The 21,604-nt window shown below is 39.2% G+C and overlaps 1 protein-coding gene across 1 annotated transcript in view; it reads right to left on the reverse strand.

The window, feature by feature from the left end:
* Positions 1–5,018: 5,018 nt before the first annotated feature.
* The window catches only part of LOC121385071 (ADAMTS-like protein 3), a 104,000-nt gene continuing 87,414 nt past the window's right edge, over positions 5,019–21,604 (reverse strand). Inside the window, exons 13-17 of the mRNA XM_041515610.1 lie at positions 21,373–21,583; positions 18,051–18,833; positions 12,205–12,390; positions 9,334–9,481; positions 5,019–8,271 (exon numbers count right to left, since the gene is read on the reverse strand). Of these exons, the coding sequence (XP_041371544.1) occupies positions 8,159–8,271; positions 9,334–9,481; positions 12,205–12,390; positions 18,051–18,833; positions 21,373–21,583 (1,441 nt within the window). The 3' untranslated portion in view covers positions 5,019–8,158. The remainder of the gene's footprint in view (positions 8,272–9,333; positions 9,482–12,204; positions 12,391–18,050; positions 18,834–21,372; positions 21,584–21,604) is intronic.

Consider the following 21,604-nt stretch of genomic DNA (forward strand, 5'->3'; position numbering starts at 1 on the left):
CTTTTGTTCACCAAAATGTCAATAGCTCTTGTTTCTTTACATTGCTACTAAGTATGAATAGCCAAGCTGTCGGATATTGAGAGAAGGACCGGAGTTTACAAAGAGAACTGAACATTGATTGATGGCGCTTGTGGCAAACAAATGTCAAGAAAAAGATACGCCGCACTGCGATGGCGGGATTTACACAAACACAAAACCAACAACACAATCGTATTGTAATAATTTATTAAGATGGGTACACACAAGTATTGTTTATTTAAAAACATACAAAACGTAATATTCATACAAAAAAACCCCTCAGACTGGCCATTCAGAACAGAGAAATATATGAAACATGAGTTGTCACATACACAAAAAACTAATGTTTGGCAAACAATATTATAGAGTACAATGAAGACCCATACAAGCAGTTACACATTTAGCCTAATTATGCATTGTTCTGGTTTCCTGCTGATTGTGATCATTGTAACTAGCTTGAAATCGTCTTTCTAGAGAAGCTGGGATAGAGAAGGTTCAAAGTGTTTCCTCTGTTTTAAAATACTTAAATAGAAAGTAGCTAGGCCCATCGGTGCATCGAGGTATAGTAAACTAAATAATACGGACGTTGACCTGCCTTTTTAGCGATACTGAGGTTAGAAAACCAGGATAGACATTTAAAGGTAAGAAGTCAAAAGCATACGACACGTGGGTCGAGGTGGGGGAGGGATCATATATTTCCATCAATCTACTCATAATAGGCCTATCGTCCACTATACAAAAGCCTATTTCACTAAACATCGTAAGTTTACGTCTGCAACTAGCAGTTATACCGGACATTCATTTGCATGTGTTTCATATCTATTTCACGCTTGAAATTACATCATTACGGTAAATGGAGCATGAAATATGTGTACGTTTAACTATATTTGTTGTACTACAATAGTAATGAGAAGTGTGGTTTAGTCGTAGATTTACGTTTACGTGCAAAACTAGGCTTACGATGTTTTATGAACTTGGGCCCAGAACTGGCCATACTCCACCATCACAGGTACAGCCCGATACAGAACTGGTCCTATCCCTAGCCCTACCCCACCCATAGAGACATATCCTGAAACAGAACTAACAGATCGAGATCTGTGCAACGATTTTGTCTGGAAATTGCCGCGAGTTGCTGATACAAATCTTGTTGACAGTTGCACTACTTTGGAGATACAACACATTCAGGACGTAGACAAGCATTCTGGGAGTACTGCACAAGCAATACATGTCCCCTACCGCGCCCAACAATTTGTTTCGTATCTCCCAAGCTGTATATTAAATTTCAGCTCAATATCTTGCGGGATTGCGAACAAAAAATGTCCGGAAAACTATATATAGACAGACAGACAGACAAGCATACAGAGACAGAACGACCGGTAGGAGACTAATAAGCATCGATCTAAGGTCTCACTACACAGATGTCATCTGCCAATGAAATCCATGTTAAATTGCCAAACTTCAAATGAAGATTGCTAATAGAACGGGCTCTCGTTGACACTAACAACATACACCATTGCGAACATACATTATAATATACGCATTTATTTTCACTCCAAAATTGAGAACATTTCCGACTTAGGTTTTTGCTATATAATCGCATCTGGCTGTAGTACCGGTCCGAACAGGTGGTTTATTAATCGATTCACTCCGACTGTCTCTTCCGCTATACACCCATGTCCCAAAAAGTCAATGCACAATTATACAAAATAACATGGGCAAAATATAGCCAGAAGGCTGGCCATTAAACATACAACTTGTTTCAATTCTTCCCCATTCCTAGAAGTGAATATGTGAACCACAATGAATCACAATTAGGAACTAAACTGGACCAGTTCTGGACATTTAACGGAGTATGAATACACAGGTGCGAATCCATTATTTTTTTAGTAGTGGGCTCAAAACCCGTTGTTGTTTTTGAAAATATTTAAAGGTGACAGGTGGATAGGGTTAGTTTGCATTTTCTTCTGTGTTATGTAATATATATTGTTTAGCCAAAAATAGAGGGTAGGGGAAGGGGTCTTGGGGCCCCGCCAGAATCCGCGACTGATACGATTCGATCATCTAGCAGAATTCAATACAGCAGACTACGTATAGAAGCCATTATTGAGAACATTTACACGACAACACGTGCAATGAACGCACAAATCCAGAAAGACAAATCAACAACAACAAATACTAATAATGTTCATTGGACATTACCGATACAAATTAAAATGTAGTGATTATCAAATAATACAATACGGACGTAATAAATAAATAACTCTTGTATTGGTAGTACATGTATGTTATATAGGATGTTAATAAAATTATGTTTTTAATTTGATTTAAAAAAAATGCACACGTCATGCACACTGAAATAAAATTTAGTTAATTTTGGTTATAACATTCGCTGTAGTACCCGCACAGACTAGAATACAGAACACAGAATACAGAACATAGAACAAGTACACAGAACACAGAACAAGAACACTGACGCTCAATTCTATTTGTAAATATAGACGTTTTCTAGAAATGGTTTATTCTGTATGTATCATGATAAGACTTTTATTTTTCTATTAATAAGTTGACCTATACACTTCAAGCATAACACATCCTTAACAACAGAGAAAATATAGGATATGTTGCTTTTTGGAAATGCTAAATTTTGAAATTGCATATTTGGATAATGTTAGATAAATGCTTGGAAACCGCTACTGCCGCTTGCAGTTTTAATTACTAATTCCCCCCATATAACTTTAATTATATTATACAGTACTAGTACATTTTTAAATATCAGAACACATATCAGGCCTCAGACCACAATTAATTTCGCTATATGTTTCTATATAGCCTTAGTGGCTATAACATTTTTATTAATATCAGCAGGCCCGTGAAGTTTTGTATATACCTTTGCCTGCATGGGGGACACATACCCTGAAAAGGACAACCCCTGTTGTCCAGCTCTTTCTCCCAGCATATTGGTTTAAACAGACACACCCTCTAAACCAGGCCGGAGTACACCCATTTTACACAAAAAGCACTACTTTTGCATGGGCCGGAATTACCACAAACAAGTCTTCAATGTCAACAAGTTACACATGTTTACAAACTACATGCTATCCCCTGTCACTTCAGTCAAACAGTTGCCACTTCATAGCTGTCTCTGCCATGAAATAATCACAGTCAAACAGCAGACTACTTGCGCGGTCAAATTTCCGGGATTTTGGACAACCAAATGGGAAAAGATAACTGTAATCTGAGGCCATATACACATTTTTGTGTTTTGTTTTGGTGTGCAGACGAATCACTGCAAGAACCTTTTTATTGGTTTGATTTCTGCAACAATACAATCTACAAACGTAATAAACCCGACGTTCTACCACCAGCTACACTCTACCCGCTCCGTGCTTTTCAGAGCTTTGTTCAAATCATCACTATATATATCTACAGTTCAGGGGCTTGTAACTCGAAGCAGTCGTTAATATTTTGATGTTACGTGGTCGCCACCAAAGCACTTCGACAGTCGTAGCAACAGTTTAGTAGTATAACTCAAAACACACGTAGCTTTGGCGTAAAGTATACGTAAAGCTAGAGAAACACAACCAGAACCGGTTTATCCTGATAGCACACGAAGCATGTGCTACGGTTCACGCGCTTTAGGGGGCTCCGCGGTGATGTGTACATTTATTTTCCTCTGGTCATTTTTTCCCTCTGTCCAAGGGGGGTGCAGAATATGTATCCTGGGAAAGGGACCCCGCTGTTATTTGTGCTACAGTCCCCGCGGATCCTTAAACCGGTTCTGAACACAACTGTAACTCGAAGGACGTATACACTTTCGACAAGGGTATTATCTTGTTTTCACCACTGAGATCCATAGAAAATGCTATGTACTGACAACAGACGGGTGGATGTAGTTCAATGGTAGTGTCTTAGGTCAAGAGTAAAATTACGAGTGGTTCGTGTTACACACCTAACTTTTTAGTATTGCTTTCCGACTAACGTAAGTGTAGTAGGTCCTTCCGACTGCTTCGAGTTCCAAGCCCCAGAAAACTAATGTATAAATTACCATTAGCTACCATTACTCATTTCTTGGAATCGCAGAAAAACAAACTCTGATGCATGGAACATGGAGTAATTCTAGACACACACGCGTACTCGAACCACATACCTAACCCTATGAAACGGATTTATCACATTATAGATTCACGAGACCTGGCCCCGTGCTTATCAACCTTAAAGTCTAGACTTTAACGTCATGGCAACGCCATTCAAATAGCATTACGTTAAAGTCTGGACTTTATTAAAGTCTAGATTTTCAGTTTTATAAGCACTGGCCCTGTGGAAAGTTCAGGAAGCCGAGCATTCGCTGTTGTTCGCTAGACTGGTTTTTGGGCCTAACACTAAATGAATGATGTTTTGATAGAATACGATGAGTTACCCAGACGAAATGATTGCGAGCGCTCACACTCCTGAACACGCCACTGACATGCACAAATATCTAAGATGTAATCCATTGTTTTAGCAACTATTTCAGAGAAACGTGTTCCCTACGTCGTATGTAACACTAAGTTATGAAAAGAAACACAATAATTCGGGCAAGGCTGTTCAGAAAGATTTGAGCTATATAGTACCCAGTACGTGTTTTTGTTTCTCGTAACAAGGTCTTCAAAATATGTGGTGGGGTGTTATTACACAAGCTTTCCTTTCCTTTCTTCTTAAAGGAACACACCCTTGTTTCAGCCCACGGAATTGCACACTAAGTTTAGTCAATCTACAAACCTGTAACACACTTGGATAAAGATATAATTGAGTGAGACATGAGTCTGTGACTTTGAAATGGTGAAATACCCTCTAGAAATAGACTAAAACTCGACTCCATAACTGTTACTTCTCAGACGTACGTGCGTTTTTAAAAATATGACAAATGTATTTTGTGATATTAAAAACATTAGGATGGCCAAAAACACTTCGAATGTACGGAAATGGATAATCTAAACAGTAAAATCTAAGTAAAGTATGAATTCAGTTATCAAAAACGGCTCTAATAGTAAAAAATATGCCTTAGTGTTTAAAAACTAGCGTATGTCCTTTTAGAATTTAAACATTTTAATGAAAATGATATAGGTTAAAACTGAAATCTTGCTTCCCATTTGTATAACATCGTTTTCTAATGAAAAACAGAAAGACAATTAGTTTTAATAAACTCGTACTTCTTTACTATCTTTGATATCTATCTTAATATTGTCACCCTTGTTTTAGCACATTGAACAACTAGACAGTTCGCAAACATGTGGCGCACTCCTTGCTTTCGTAAAAGCTAACAGTACATGTTATGTGACCTAGATTTAAGATCACAGCAAACATAAATCAAAGAATAACGTGGGACATGTAGACGTAAGTAGATGATGAATTATGGAGTTGAGTTGTAACTGTATTACATGACCTGGGCCTTGTTTCACAAAGCGATCTTAACACTATGATCATCTTACGTGTATAACTACCTAATGTACTACTTAAAATGATTTTAGAGCTAAAATCGTTTCGTGGAACGGAGCCCTAGAGTTTCCTTGTAGCACTTCCAGAACTGGCTCTAGAGGCACGGGCACATTATAAGTAGTACCGAATTACAACTATGTCTTCTATTAGTTCTCTGTAGCTCTTGTGAATAATGATTGCTTTACAGAAGTAGACAGACACTTCACAATTAAATTCACTTATTACCAGTTAGGACAGGTCATAGGTTTTAACGTGCACTTTCAGAACAAGCTGTTGTAGCACACACCTGTCATGGACGCAGATGTCGTCTTTCGCGGGCTCCTCCGTCCAGGACAGGAAAGGGATTGTTACCAGTATCCTACTTGCAGATTAATAATGCCCTGTAGGGTTTACCCAACGCACCCAGTATCGACCACTCGCATTCCACGCGCTTACTATTATTGAAGCTCCAAGTATGTTTGTTCTGTGGACACACTCAAATATCTATGAACCAGCCACGATGCACCAACCGTACAAGCAGACGCTGATCCAGAGGGTTGTAGCACGACACCCTTTGGTCAAATCCCAGATCCACCCCTACAATGCATACCCCAACTCTTTCAAGGATGGACACTCCAAATCATTTTTAATACCCAACTAGTTCTTATTGAAACAATTTTGGTTTATAAAGCAAAAATAAAGACAGCTTTTTAATATACGTTTTAACTTAAAATTGTGAACCTCTTTCCGACGTGCACAGTTGTTGGAACGTACCTAATTAGGTGCCATGGTCACATAAGATGACATGTTACACGAACTATTGTCATGGTTCGTGCCTTATGAACGGGTGGCGCCATAATTGTTCATGAGGGTGAGTAGCAATGTAGCTAGGCGTTAGTCATACTAGCTATCTTGGAGATTACTTTAAATACGATTCTTCTCTACAACTAACCATGCAAAATAATGTATTAGCGATATAAAAAGTAATGATAATAATAAACAATTAAAATAGCACCAAAGTTCAAATATTGCTTCATGAAGACTTCCATCAAATCGGTAAACGGCAAGAAACCTTGTGTTAGGTGAGCAAGGAAACGTTCAACAGGAAGTAGGTTCATCCGGCTATGACAAACTGAGACACGCGATCCTATTGGCTACTGACACAACATGTACTTCATTTGTATACAAGACACGCAATCCCATTGGTTACCGACACAACAGGAGTCTCTCATTATACAAAACACGCGATCCTATTGGCTACTGACACATCATGTAATTCACTGATACTCAAGACACGCATTGCTGTTGGTTACAGACAACAGGAGTCTTCCACTATACAAGACACGCAATCCCATTGGCTCCTGACACAACAGGTTTCTGCCATTATACAAGACACGCGATCCTTTTGGCTACAGACATATCATGGTTCATTCTACACGAGGCACGCACTCCTACTGGATATATTATGAATCTCATTTCATTCGAGATCCGAAATCCCGTAATGTGCTGTTCGAACGATCGTGTTGAACCACTGTTCTCATATCTTGCTCATTTTAACTGTCTGTGATGGCGTAGCGTCTGTCAGCAGATTTCGTGGTTCAAAGTACATATAAATTATTGTTTGTTGACAGTATTCGTGGTTGATAGAGCATTATTATGTCCATTCTTCTTAGTCAACGATATTCGTGATTGATAGTACAAACCAATCCTTTTTATCAACAGTATTCGTGGTTGAAAGAGCATTGTTATGTACATTCTTCATCATCAGCAATATTTGTGGTTGAAAGAACATATTAATTCTTGTTTGTTAACAGTATTTGTGGTTCAAAGAGCATTGTTATATAAATTCTTCTTCATCATCAGTATTCGTGGTTGAAAGTACATATCAATCCTTATTCGTTAAACAAAATTTGTGGTTCAAAGAGCATTGTTATATAAATTCTTCTTCATCATCAGTATTCGTGGTTGAAAGTACATATCAATCCTTGTTCCTTAAACAGTATTTGTGGTTCAAAGAGCATTGTTATGTACATTCTTCTTCATCAACAATATCCGTGGTTGGCAGTACAAACCAATCCTTTTTATCAACAGAATTCATGGTTCAAAGAGCATTATTATGTACATTCTTGTCAATGATATTCGTGGTTGAAAGTACATATCAATCCTTTTTGAAAGTGCATATCTGTCCTTTTTACAACAGTATTCGTGGTTGAATGTGCATATCAATCAATTGTTTTCAACACTATTCGTGGTTGAAAGTACACATCAGTCGTTTTAACAACAGTATTCGTTGTTGAAAGCACATATAAATCCTTGTTTGGAAACCTTATCAAAAACCGTTTTTGATATTGAAGCAGACTCGTATAAATTTCATTAAACAAATTTATCTTGCCATGTTTGATGACTATACATCCAGCAACCGGACCGGCAACCACTGGCAGACAGTTCACATGGGTTTGGAAATAACAGTCCAGTACGCGATACAGATTCACGACAAAGACGTAGTGAACGTTGTGTAGTGTGTACACACCTTCCTCACAAAACATCTACTAATGGAACGTTGACAGGCAAAGAAACAAAACAAGCCTGGATCCCTGCTTTCTTAGCATTTCGTTGGATATCACAAGACACGAAAATGCTTATTTGTATTTGGTATAGTGGTCCCTCGTTACCTAATATGACTGCGTCATGATAACGTTGACTCTTTACAACTGTGACAACATCGTCGTTTAAAGTTAGAGTATCTACACAGTCTCATAATGCTCACAATGCTGCAGTATTCAGACTCGTCGAAACAATCTGCAAGAAGACAAACACAGGACATGTTGTTACCACAAGTAACAGGAGGTCTACATTTCAAGGATCTATCCAGGCATTCTGCGGGTCCGAACATAGGCCCCATCCCAAAAGAAAGTGGCACAGAAAATTCTCTGTTTGATGAGTAAATATATTTGCAATTATGTTTGTTCTGATAAATTAATTTATCATTGATGTATTGTATCATTCAGTGGCCTAAAAAACCACCCCAAAACATCCCGATTTTCCCAATATTACTATCTATTGGACCATGTGCTGAAAAGTCCTGGATAAATCCCTGAATTTATATACAATGATAATGGTACAACTGTAAATATGTATATGACTTCATTTTACCGGGAATCAAAGTATAAGACCACCGTCATAATATAGCGATGCTAATTATTATATAGTATATATGAATGATTATCAAGGAAAAACAATTTTTGATGAATGAGCTGCAAACATCTAACTGACCAACTCATTACGTACCAGCTGTTATTGTGCCTCAGGTTAAGGGCATTTCCAAGAATGTATCTTTACTTCACAAAATTTTAAAAAAATGTTTTGAAGATATTTCTATTTAAAGAGCAAATACTGATCTCTAAATACTTACCATGTGAACAGGGTTTTGCTCGATACGTTTGATTTCATTTTTAAAATTTTAGGAAAATATCTTTAAAGAAGAAATACTAATCTCTAAATAAGTACACTGTGAACGCGGTTTCCTTCGATACTTTAAGATCAAAGACAAATCTCTAAATATGTACACTGTGAACAAGGTTTTGCTGGACATTTAAAGATCAAAGATTAATGTCTAAATACGTATACTGTGAACTCGGTTTCGTTCTACTCTTAAAGATCAAAGAGTAACGTCTAAATACGTACAATGTGAACACGGTTTCGTTCTACTCTTAAAGATCAAAGACTAATGTCTAAATACGTACACTGTTAACACGGTTTCGTTCTACTCTTAAAGATCAAAGACTCATCTCTAAATACGTACACTGTGAACACAGTTTCGTTCTACTCTTAAAGACCAAAGACTCATCTCTAAATACGTACAATGTGAACACGGTTTTGCTTGACATGTCCGAATAACGACAGGCCGCCTTAAATTATGACAGCTTCTGCCTCCAGGTAGACCCGTGAACTTCCAGATGCACGTGAGCATGCGTGCCTGGAAGCCTCGCTTACCACACGCCGCAGAACACTGGAAAACAAAACACGCATATCAGACACGTTAGGTCTGGTTTCCATAAAATATGTCACAATTCTATGACCAACGCAGAACAATGAATAAGTTTATGGGAACACAGTCGCACACCGTCTGTCACAGTGTTCCCATAAAGTATAAGATAGTGTGTGTGTTTTCATCTGTGTTGATCTGCGAGCTATTACATAAACCAAGGCTTTAGTTACTGCAAAACAGATCTTTCTTCAGCCAATAAAAGATCCCAACCAGTTCCCCACAACTGCTACATCAAGGGTCGTGTTATGCACTGTCCCGTCTCTGTCAGTGTATAAATGAGATTCCTTGCTGCTGTCTTGGTGGAGGCGGGTTTTCTGTCCACCCCTACCCTCCCTTTCTCTCTCCCTCTTTCTCCCCCCCCCTCTCCGTCTCTGTCTGTCTGTTTCTCTCTTTGTTTGTCTGTCTGTCTGTCTCTCTCTGTCTCTCTCTCTCTGTGTGTCAGTCTATGTCTCCCTCTCCCTCTCTCCTTCTCTCCCTCCATCTCTCTTTGTCAGTCTATGTCTCCCTCTCCCGCTCTCCTTCTCTCTCTCCCTCGCTCTTTGTCAGTCTATGTCTCGCTCTCCTCTCTCTCTCTCTCTCTCTCTCTCTCTCTCTCTCTCTCTCTCTCCAAAGTGTTGATACCCCTGCCCTCCCTTTCTCTCTCCCTCTTTCTTTTCCCCCTCTCTCTCCGTCTCTGTCTGTCTGTTTCTCTCTTTGTATGTCTGTCTGTCTGTCTGCCCCCCCTCTCTCTCTCTCTCTCTCTCTCTCTCTCTCTGTCAGTCTATGTCTCCCTCTCCCTCTCTCCTTCTCTCTCTCTCTTTTTGTCAGTCTATGTCTCCCTCCCTCTCCCCCTCTCTCTCTCTCTCTCTCTCTCTCTCTCCAAAGTGTTGATACCCCTGCCCTCCCTTTCTCTCTCCCTCTTTCTTTTTCCCCTCTCTCTCCGTCTCTGTCTGTCTGTTTCTCTCTTTGTCTGTCTGTCTGTCTGTCTGTCTGCCTCTCCTCTCTCTCTCTCTCTCTCTCTCTCTCTCTCTCTCTCTCTCTCTCTCTCTGCTCAGTCTATGTCTCCTGATCCAATCTCCCTCTCTCTCTCTCTCTCTCTCTCTCTTTTTGTCATCCTATGTCTCCTCTCTCTCCCTCCTCCTTCTCCTCTCGAGAATGTCTCCCTCTCCCACTACCTCTCTCTCTCTCTCTCTCTCCTCCCTCTCCTCTCCCTCCCTCCTCTCCCTCCCTCCCCTCTCTCTCCTCTCCCTCTCCTCTCTCTCTCTCTCTCTCTCTCTCTCTCTCTCTCTCTCTCTCTCTCTCTCTCTCTCTCTCTCTCCCAAAATGTTGATATAACCCTTACATTTTGTTATACACCATATTCAATTGGTCAGTGACATGCTTAACACATCTATTGTCGCAAATAAGAGTTGGACTACTCGCGATAATTTCATGGTGCGATTCTGTCTGGGGTAGCTGTCGCGTTAATCTCCTGAATTACAGTATTTCTATGTAGTGACATACAGTTTATCGCATATCTATTTGTTCTATTCTTCAACTGACATGGGATCTAAGATAAATGAGACCAGACATTTACAGGTTTATGAATTGTGTGTTCCCATAAATCGAGATAACTGAGCATTGCTTTTTGAACTGTGTGCGGGACGTAGCTCAATGATATAACGCTTGCCTGAATCGCCGTCGGTCTAGGATCGATCCCCGTCAGTGGACCCATTGGGCACTAATTGCTACTAATACTGAGTAATAAATCAATGCGCTCTAGTGGTATCGTTAAACAAAACAAACTTTTTTAATTGTTGAACAAGTACAAGTTTCAGTATCAAGTATATCCGACTATGTACAACATTACTTCCATTCTAGTTCCATGATACTTTTGGAAATTAAATACTACTGAAAATAAATAAACATTTAAAGAATTTTGTCCAACGAGCTTATTATTTTTATTTTTTATCCCACTGCCCCCTTTCCTTTCTCTCCCTTGAATTCCATCTCATTTTTTCCCCGATATGGCAACTCTTCCTATCTTTCAACTTCTTTCGCTGCCCACCTCCATATCCCAGTCCTTGTCTCGCCAACCGCGACATGTACTTGTCTCTTGTGGCTATCCATGCCACACACCTGCCATTCCTCATCAGCTTTTAGCTGTGGGCTTAGTCTGACCACTTTTTAAAATTTAATATAGAAAGCAAATTGAATCTCCACCCTGATTGGGATAAAGTAGCAAAGTAGTACCCCAAAGAACAAAGTTTATTATATAACATTTAGTGAAATATCTTAAAATATCAGTGAAATCACTCAGTGACGATAACGCATTTTAGAGTGAAAATTTCACTACTTCACTCTAAAATGTGTTATTTTCATTGGAGAAAGTGTTATCTTCACTTAAGAAAGCCGGAACTATTTTGCTGCTGCCATTTTAAAAATAAAGGTAACTTGCCATAAGTTATATAATAAATAGAAAATTTCATGCTTTTTGTCAAATATGATTTGTATCTCATCTCGTGAAGTTTGCAATCATATCACTGATATGATTGCAAGCTTCACTCGATGAGATATAAATCATATTTGACAAAAAAACCCATGAAATATCCTTTATATATTTTACTTGATTATTAATCAACCAATGCCTTTGAAGTTCGCATCGGCTATGCGACTATGAGATTAGCGAGACAATAGGAACGAGCTCACTAAAAATAAACACATACGTGAGACCATCCCGACGTGTTCCAGGCCGGCTTGCAGTGGATGTTGGGACACTCCTCCACGGCCTGGGGGAAGAGGTGAGGGTCGCAGAGAGTCTCGTTCACTATGGAGCTGTTGTGGTCACTGATACACTGCACACTGCGCGAGTGGATGGCGTAACTCTCCCGAACACACTTGTCTGTGCTGCACTGGAAAGACAAAGAGAGTGGGGAGTGCAAATAGTCATAAATAGTCATAGTTACAATAGTTTTAGTAATAGTCGTACCAGTTATAGTAAGAATAGCACCAGTAATAACTGTCAAAGTAACAATTACTGAATGGATTAGTGTGGCATACTCGTATCAAGCCCGTAGGACGAAAATGTACAGGTTTGTTTTTAGTCCCACTCTATATAAACAAGGATAAACATCTGGCTTTGGCCTGCCCCTCCCCCCTCCGCCAGAGACTGTTGTCTCCTTCACTAGAGATTGCGCCCCCTCCAGATATCGTTCCTACGGGCCTGCCTATCAAGGATTTACAGATGGTGGTGATAATGGTGATGATGAAGATGATGATGATGATGATGATTATGATGATGATGATGAGTTGTTTTCGTAGTATATAAAGACGTTTCAACTATACAACTCTGGGAATGTAGCTATATTAAAGGCACATTGCCACAGACCACTGACCTATTAAATGACCTAACAAAGTATTACGAGAAAATATGTATTTGATTTGTCCCAAAATGTACTTTATTCAACAATCTAATTAACCATCATGCTCCACTTATTAATGATATTTTGTAAAAAATAATTGAATTATGGCAATGGTCCATAATTTAAAAATTAATACTGTTAAGATTATTGACATGGATTTCACCCCATCGTGGTTTAGTTAAGGTGATTCAATGGTCAGATTTGATTTCCAAACATTGATGTAATGTTCATTTATTATCTACTTTTGGAGAAATAAGATCCTTAAACAGTATCCGTGACAGTGTGCCTTTAAAATGACGATACGCATGGCCACAGGGCAGGTTGTTTCAGCTATTTAGTGTCTTTAACATATAAACATCTTATGAGAGGCAAGATAAGTCTTTGTGACACCGTTCACAGAACATTATAGTACGTCACACTGGGAACGCCTTTTTTCATACTATAGAATTTACTACAAGTTATTTATTTCTTAGCCAATTGTTTTGTAACTTTCACACAAAAATAGTTTGGTTTTCCTGGTTATTTCCAAAACACTTTTGCGTCATACCAAACTGAAATGATTAACAAAAACATTTTTGTAGGAAAATGGGATGGACCACAGGTAATATATCCACCTGCGTGAACTAAATATTCTTTCACCATAGAAACGTCCAACTCTTAATGATATTAGTCTTTGAAACTCCGGTCGCAGAACAGTGATGAAAATTGCAAAGAAGTAAATAGATCCACTAGCGTGTGTTATATTCACCACAGAAATTACTACATAGCTTTCAGTATTCAACCTTCATTCACTCACTCAGTATTAAAGGGACACACCCTAGTTACGGCTAGTTGTTAACCATTACGGCGTTGTTTTTCGTTATTAAACCCATTTTTTTTTTCACAAATAAAATTGCACTTTACTTACCGTTTATTATTTAGAATATACATTTCCATTCACCTGAAGTGTTTTTTGGTAATCCTGGTTTTTGTAATACCACAAAATGCATTTTTCGTATTTCATAAATCGCACGCACGTCTGAGAAAAAAACCGTTGAGCAGACAAGGTCTAATCTATTTTTAGAGGGGATATTTCCATTTCAGTGTCACAGACATTGGTATATCACGTGACCGTTATCATTTTGGTTCGGTTTGTTTTCTCGTGAACATCCGATTTGTTATTGTTCATTTGTGAGATGTTTCTTCACATTTCGTGAACATTTTCAGTAACAATAAAGTTCAGACCAGTAAGTGTCTCAATACAAAACGTTACAAACCCTTAAAACCAATAATTTTGCTAAGTCTTACGATATCTGGAGAGGGGATACAACCAGGACAGAACAGTTGGAACATGTCCAGGAGAGGTGAAAGAAACGCACCCAAGTCTGTGAAATTTGTCGTGACGTAGGCATTGTTGTGCTTCGAGCGACATCTACCGGTGACATCAGAATACTAACTTTCAAAATTATTTCAAGCAATTGGAACATGGGGATTCCCATGGTATTTATCGATATAAAACCTGCTTTTTCACTCCATTTGATAAAAACGTGAACTAAGTGTGTTACAGGTTTGTAGATTAACCAAATTATAATTTATTTTCGCTGGATGGAACTAGGGTGTGCGGCTTTAAGATACCTGTATTTAAAATGTTCCACAATACTACAGTTTGAGCTGCTTCAAACAAAAGAAACACCAGAAACACATTGGATTTCTCATTATTGAAAGTTTAAGCAAAACGTTGTAAATACCTGTGCAAGATAACGGCAAAAACAGCTGTAATAGCCGAACATATCTGACAGACATCGCCCCAAAACCAGGCTCTGCGGCTTTAAATTGAAAATCAAACACTCAATTTGCACTTGTTATTACTATCGCATGTGGAAAATTGATTTTAAAACACACAGTAACCCTAACCCGTATATCCCAGCTATGGGTCATTTATTGCCTACCAGAATACGTTAAGTTTGTTTTGTTTAACGACTTTACTAGAGCACATTTATTTTTAAAAATTGTTTAACGACACCGCTAGAGCACATTGATTTATTAATTATCGGCTACTGGATGTCAAACATATGGTTATTTTGACAGTCATAGAAAGGAAACCCTCTACATTTTTCCATTAGTAGCAAGAGATCTTTTATATGCATCATCTCACAGATTTAGAGAATAACTAACGAGCTACGAGGAATTACGGATTATCTGTCCCGAGTGAATTAATGTTGTAAACCCGAGCCTCTGGCGAGGGTTTTACAGCATTAATTCACGAGGGACAGATAATCCGTAATTCCTCGTAGCTCGTTAGTTATTCTCTTTATTACCCATTGTCAATCTTTAACGATTTTACAAGTATATTTACGTTTTCGCTGCTGTAACAACTAACAAGCTCTACCAGCCATAACAATATATTCATACGCGCCGTTACCGGTGCACACCCAACAGATAATCCGTAATTCCTCGTAGTGAGTTGGTTATTCTCTTTATTACCCATTGTCAATCTTTAACGATTTTACAAGTATATTTACGTTTTCGCTGCTGTAACAACTAACAAGCTCTACCAGCCATAACAATATATTCATACGCGCCGTTACCGGTGCACACCCAGCAGTATCCACCAAAGAATAGTTCCAAAAAAAACCCAGTCAAAATAATAAAATAAAAACATTTTTAAACATTTGTACATATATTTTGATTTTTAATTCCGTAAATGTTCGTATCGTAAAAAAATATTTGAAGTTCGTAGTAATAGTTTGACCGATGAATGGAATCGTGAATGAACAAAAAGTAATCCCGGCAGTATGTAATTGCCAATCAAATCTTGTCTTTTTAAAGCCAGCCAATCAGTGACTGTAGAAGCAATCTGCACACTGTGCAGAGATCGAAAAAATATTACCCCGTATATCTGATCCATATGGGTAATAAAGGATAGTACATAAAATGGCCTTTGACATATCAATCGTGGTGGACTGGCTGGAACGAGAAATAGCCCAATGGGCCCACCGATGGGGATCGATCTTAGACTGACCGCGCATCAGGCGTGCACATTTATTTAATACATTATCCAGTTACACAAAATCAGGTAAATGTATTATGTTTCTTCGATAATCCTTTTTCCAACTACAAATTTACTGGTGCGTTTTAAACTGAGTTCATTATAAATCTGTGATTCTAAAGCTTATCCGAACATCATTCTGTTGACACAACTAAGTAGATAATGGTTTTTAATTTTAATATTAATAATTATTTATTTTTTCATCCATCACTGCAGTCCAACATTGTCTCCAATGAACCTAATAACCGTCTTTCAACAAAGAAAAGTTTTATTAAACGACGCACTCAACACATTTTTATTTACTGTTATATGGCGTCAGATGACAGATATACTGATGGAAAGAAATAAGGGAACACGTCAAACTGTAGACCATATTTAATTCACTACTAGCGTAGTAATGTCTTATTTCATGCCAAGTTGTAATGTGGGATTGAATGTCTGTAGTGTTGAATGTGCTGCCTATATGTTCCCAGTCAACTTTGACAATATGAATTGAGTTTTGATGCAGTCATTATTTCTTGTTGCTATCTGTGTGATCCTTTATTTCTTTCCATCAGTATATATAGTTAAGGACCACACAGATATTGAGAGAGGAAACCCGCTGTCGCCACTTCATGGATTACTCTTTTCGATTAGCAGCAAGGGATCTTTTATATGCACCATCCCACAGACAGGATAGCACATACCACGGCCTTTGATATACCAGTCGTGGTGCACTGGCTGGAACGAGAAATAGCCCAAAAAGGCGTCTTTCAACCAATTACGCCAAGTAAATTGTAACTTGGCAAATAGCATCAAGCCCTCTTCAAAGCAAACATCACACTGTCAGCCCATCAATTAGTGTCACAAGGTGTATTTCTGTAAACCTACCAAACGGCATTCAACATACAGAAGCTAGTTTCATACAAATCGTAGATATGTTCGTACGTTTTAATTCAAGTCTATGTCCTGTAAACAGAACTACCTACATAACAATGCGACTGGATCAAACATATAGTATCGTTTTATTATATATACCCCTCACCCACCTTAAAAAACCCTCAAACATTATGTTAGTAATTTAGTATTAAAAATAGACGATTACATGCAAGCTTTGTTTAAACTAAGTTACATGCACGTTGGCAGTTTGTCATATCGTGATGTCATATTTAATACCAACAAGTAACTGTACTATAAAGTAGAAATATATAATAATAGTAATAGTTTTTAAGGGGGGGGGGGGAGGAGGGGGGAGAGGCTGAATTTTACCAGAATTAAACGAACATTTCCGAATGATAAGAACATTTATATATATTAGTATTACTATCAAACAGTTATATAATGTTGCTAACAAATCACTACGCATTTTTACATGGATTACAACTAATATTGTGAGTAGGATGATCGCAATATATGATGGAATGGTTTCAGGTTATCTCATTTTGCCCGAATATCTCCATCGTTTTTTCTCCCCGAATTTGAGGATTTGCTCCAGCACTGTGGGAGAACCCTCCCCCCGTCACACGCCCTGTCTCGTACACTTATACAGGGATGAGAATGACAATTTGTATTTTTAGCTGAAATTAGCCGGGGTCCAGGGGGCCGTAGGTCCCTGGCCAGGTCCAGGGCAGCGCCCTGCTCAGGGGGGCGAAGCTATAGGTTTTTTTTACAATTGCAAGGCAAAAATCTGCATCAGGAGACACATACATCACAGAATTACAGAATAACTTATATACCATAGAAAGGATTATTATAATGCATAAACAATATCAATAAATTGTTATAAGTTATAACAATTTATTGATATTGTTATTAGAGACCGAACTGGTGAATATAAATCGGCCTCGGTGGTGTCGTAGTTAAACCGTCGGACATAAGAATGGTAGGTACAGGATTCGCAGCCTGGTACCAGCTCCCACCCGGCGGGTAGGTGTAAGACTACTACACCCTCCTCTCTCTCTCTCTCTCTCTCTAACCACTAACCACTAACAAGTAACAACTAACCCACTAACCACTAACAACTAACTCACTATCCTGGACAGGCAGCCCAGATAGCTGAGGTGTGTGCTCAGGACAACGTGCTTGAACCTTAATTGGATATAAGCACGAAAATAAGTCGAAATGAAATGGTGAATGTACCAACCTCTGACCAATTGCCAGTCTCCCACGTGACACAGAGGTCTTCGTTACACTTCCGGGTCGCCTCGGGCACCGAGCCCTCGTTCCGACACACGTCCAGGGGGAACTCCTCGAAATAGTCATTGCTGATGATCTCACATCGCACCACGCGACGCTGATAGCCGCCGCCACACGTGGCGCTGCACGCCGTCCAGTCGCCGATCACGAACTGGATGGGCTTCTTTCTCCTATCGAACGGGTCCCTGATGTACGACGCGTTGTCCGACACGAATCCTAATAAGTACTTCTCCCTTTCCACCGTCTTCTGCAGCACGTCGACAATGTTGCTGAACAGAATGGACACGTTGGATGTCACAGAGCCCGCCTTGCACGTAAAATTACCGTAATCCTTATCGGGACGACTTTTACGAATACGCAAATTTCCTTTCCCCGAGACGCCAACTCTCCCGCCTTTTCTAATCCTGCGATATTCCTTGTACCATTCCAGCTTCTTTCTAGGGAATCCTCGGACGGGACATCTGACGATGACCGACGTTCCGGGGAATATGACGGCGTCTGCTCCGACTATCAGTCGGATTTTTGGAATCTTCTGTAGCTGGAAGAACTTCATCTTGTGTTCCTTTATCTTCACTTCAGGACACGCGGTTTCGTTGCAGGATTTCGTTGCCTGCGGACGCTCGCTGGGGCGACAGTTGTTGGTCTCCACGTCCACGGACGTCCCGTCAGCCGACCGGCGCTGACACTTGACATATCTCACTTGGATTCCGTCACCACACGACACAGAACACTGAAAGACAAACACAGAACATTTTAATGATGATCAGAATGGATACAGTAGGAACATCTTTGGATGACCTATGTGTGTACATTGAAAGACAAACGTGGAACATGTAACGATGATCAAGATGGATACAGTAGGAACATCTCAGGATGACCTATGTGTGTACACTGAAAGACAAACACAGAACATTTTAATGATGATCAGAATGGATACAGTAGGAACATCTCAGGATTACCTATGTGTGTACACTGAAAGACAAACACAGAACATTTTAATGATGATCAGAATGGATACAGTAGGAACATCTCAGGGTGACCTATGTGTGTACATTGAAAGACAGCCATGGAACATGTAACAATGATCAAGATGGATACAATAGGAATATCTCAGGGTCACCTGTGTGTGTACATTGAAAGACAAACGTGGAACATGTAACAATGATCAAGACGGATACAGTAGGAATATCTCAGGGTGACCTATGTGTGTACATTGAAAGACAAACGTGGAACATGTAACAATGATCAAGATGGATACAGTAGGAATATCTCAGGGTGACCTATGTGTGTACATTGAAAGACAAACGTGGAACATGTAACAATGATCAAGATGGATACAGTAGGAACATCTCAGTGTGACCTATGTGTGTACACTGAAAGACAAACGTGGAACATGTAACAATGATCAAGATGGATACAGTAGGAATATTTCAGTGTGACCTATGTGTGTACACTGAAAGACAGACGTGGAACATGTAACAATGATCAAGATGGATACAGTAGGAACATCTCAGTGTGGATGACCTATGTGTGTACATTGAAAGACACACGTGGAACATTTAACGATGATCAAGATGGATACAGTAGGAACATCTCAGGATGACCTTTGTGTGTACACTGAAAGACAAACACAGAACATTTTAATGATGATCAGAATGGATACAGTAGGAACATCTCAGGATTACCTATGTGTGTACACTGAAAGACAAACACAGAACATTTTAATAATGATCAGAATGGATACAGTAGGAACATCTCAGGGTGACCTATGTGTGTACATTGAAAGACAGGCATGGAACATGTAACAATGATCAAGATGGATACAATAGGAATATCTCAGGGTCACCTGTGTGTGTACATTGAAAGACAAACGTGGAACATGTAACAATGATCAAGACGGATACAGTAGGAATATCTCAGGGTGACCTATGTGTGTACATTGAAAGACAAACGTGGAACATGTAACAATGATCAAGATGGATACAGTAGGAATATCTCAGGGTGACCTATGTGTGTACATTGAAAGACAAACGTGGAACATGTAACAATGATCAAAATGGATACAGTAGGAACATCTCAGGGTAACCTGTGTGTGTACATTGAAAGACAAACACAGAACATTTTAATGATGATCAGAATGGATACAGTAGGAACATCTCAGTGTGACCTATGTGTGTACACTGAAAGACAAACGTGGAACATGTAACAATGATCAAGATGGATACAGTAGGAATATCTCAGTGTGACCTATGTGTGTACACTGAAAGACAAACGTGGAACATGTAACAATGATCAAGATGGATACAGTAGGAACATCTCAGTGTGACCTATGTGTGTACACTGAAAGACAAACGTGGAACATGTAACAATGATCAAGATGGATACAGTAGGAACATCTCAGTGTGACCTATGTGTGTACACTGAAAGACAGGCGTGGAACATGTAACAATGATCAAGATGGATACAGTAGGTACATCTCAGTGTGACCTATGTGTGTACACTGAAAGACAGGCATGGAACATGTCAGCCGATTTGGAAGGTTACATCCAGTAAATCTGAGGATAACCTATATGTGTCCACTGGAAGACAAACACAGAACACACATCAAGAAAATCTAAGGATGTTCTATGTGTGTACAGTGAAAGACGATCATAGAACATATAACGACGATTTGGATGGAAACATCCAGTAAATCTAAGGATGACCAGTATATGTATATGGAAACAAAATCACAGAACATGTAACAACGACACATCCAGTAAATCGAGGAATGACCTATATGTGTGTAGTGAAAGTCAATCATAGAACACGTACACGTAACGATGATCAGGTTGGATACATCAAGTAACCTATGTGTGTACAATGAAAAATAATCACAGAACATGTGACGACAATCTTAATGGACACATCCAGTAAATCTCAGGATGACCTATGTGTGTACACTGAAATACTATTGTAGAACATGTAACGACGATCTTAATGGACACAGCCAGTAAATCTAAGGATGACCTATTTGTGTATACTGAAATACTATTATAGAACATGTAATGACGATCTGGGTGGATACATCCAATAAATCTCAAGATGACCTATATGTATACTGAAATACATTCAGGAAATCAATAGCTGTTCTATGTGTGTACATTGAAAAACAATCACAAAAACATGTAACGACGATCTGGGTGGATACATCCAGTAAATCTAAGGATGACCTATATGTGTACTTTGAAAAACAATCAGTATGACGTTAGTAATAACGTATGACGTACTTCTTCCCATTCTCCATACACCCAGTGTGCTGGGCAGTGCTGCGTGTTACATGGACGTGATCGCTCGGGTACTGGCCTCTCACACATGAAGTCAGGTAACTCCAACACACTGTCGGGTGTGGGGGCGAACTCCTGGATACACTGGACATCTCGAGACATCGTCCCACCCCCACACGTAGCAGAACAGGTGCCAAAGTCGCCAATTCGCCATCTGAAACAAATAACACACACC

This window comes from Gigantopelta aegis, chromosome 2 (genome assembly GCF_016097555.1).
Source record: "Gigantopelta aegis isolate Gae_Host chromosome 2, Gae_host_genome, whole genome shotgun sequence".
Classification (NCBI taxonomy): domain Eukaryota; kingdom Metazoa; phylum Mollusca; class Gastropoda; order Neomphalida; family Peltospiridae; genus Gigantopelta; species Gigantopelta aegis.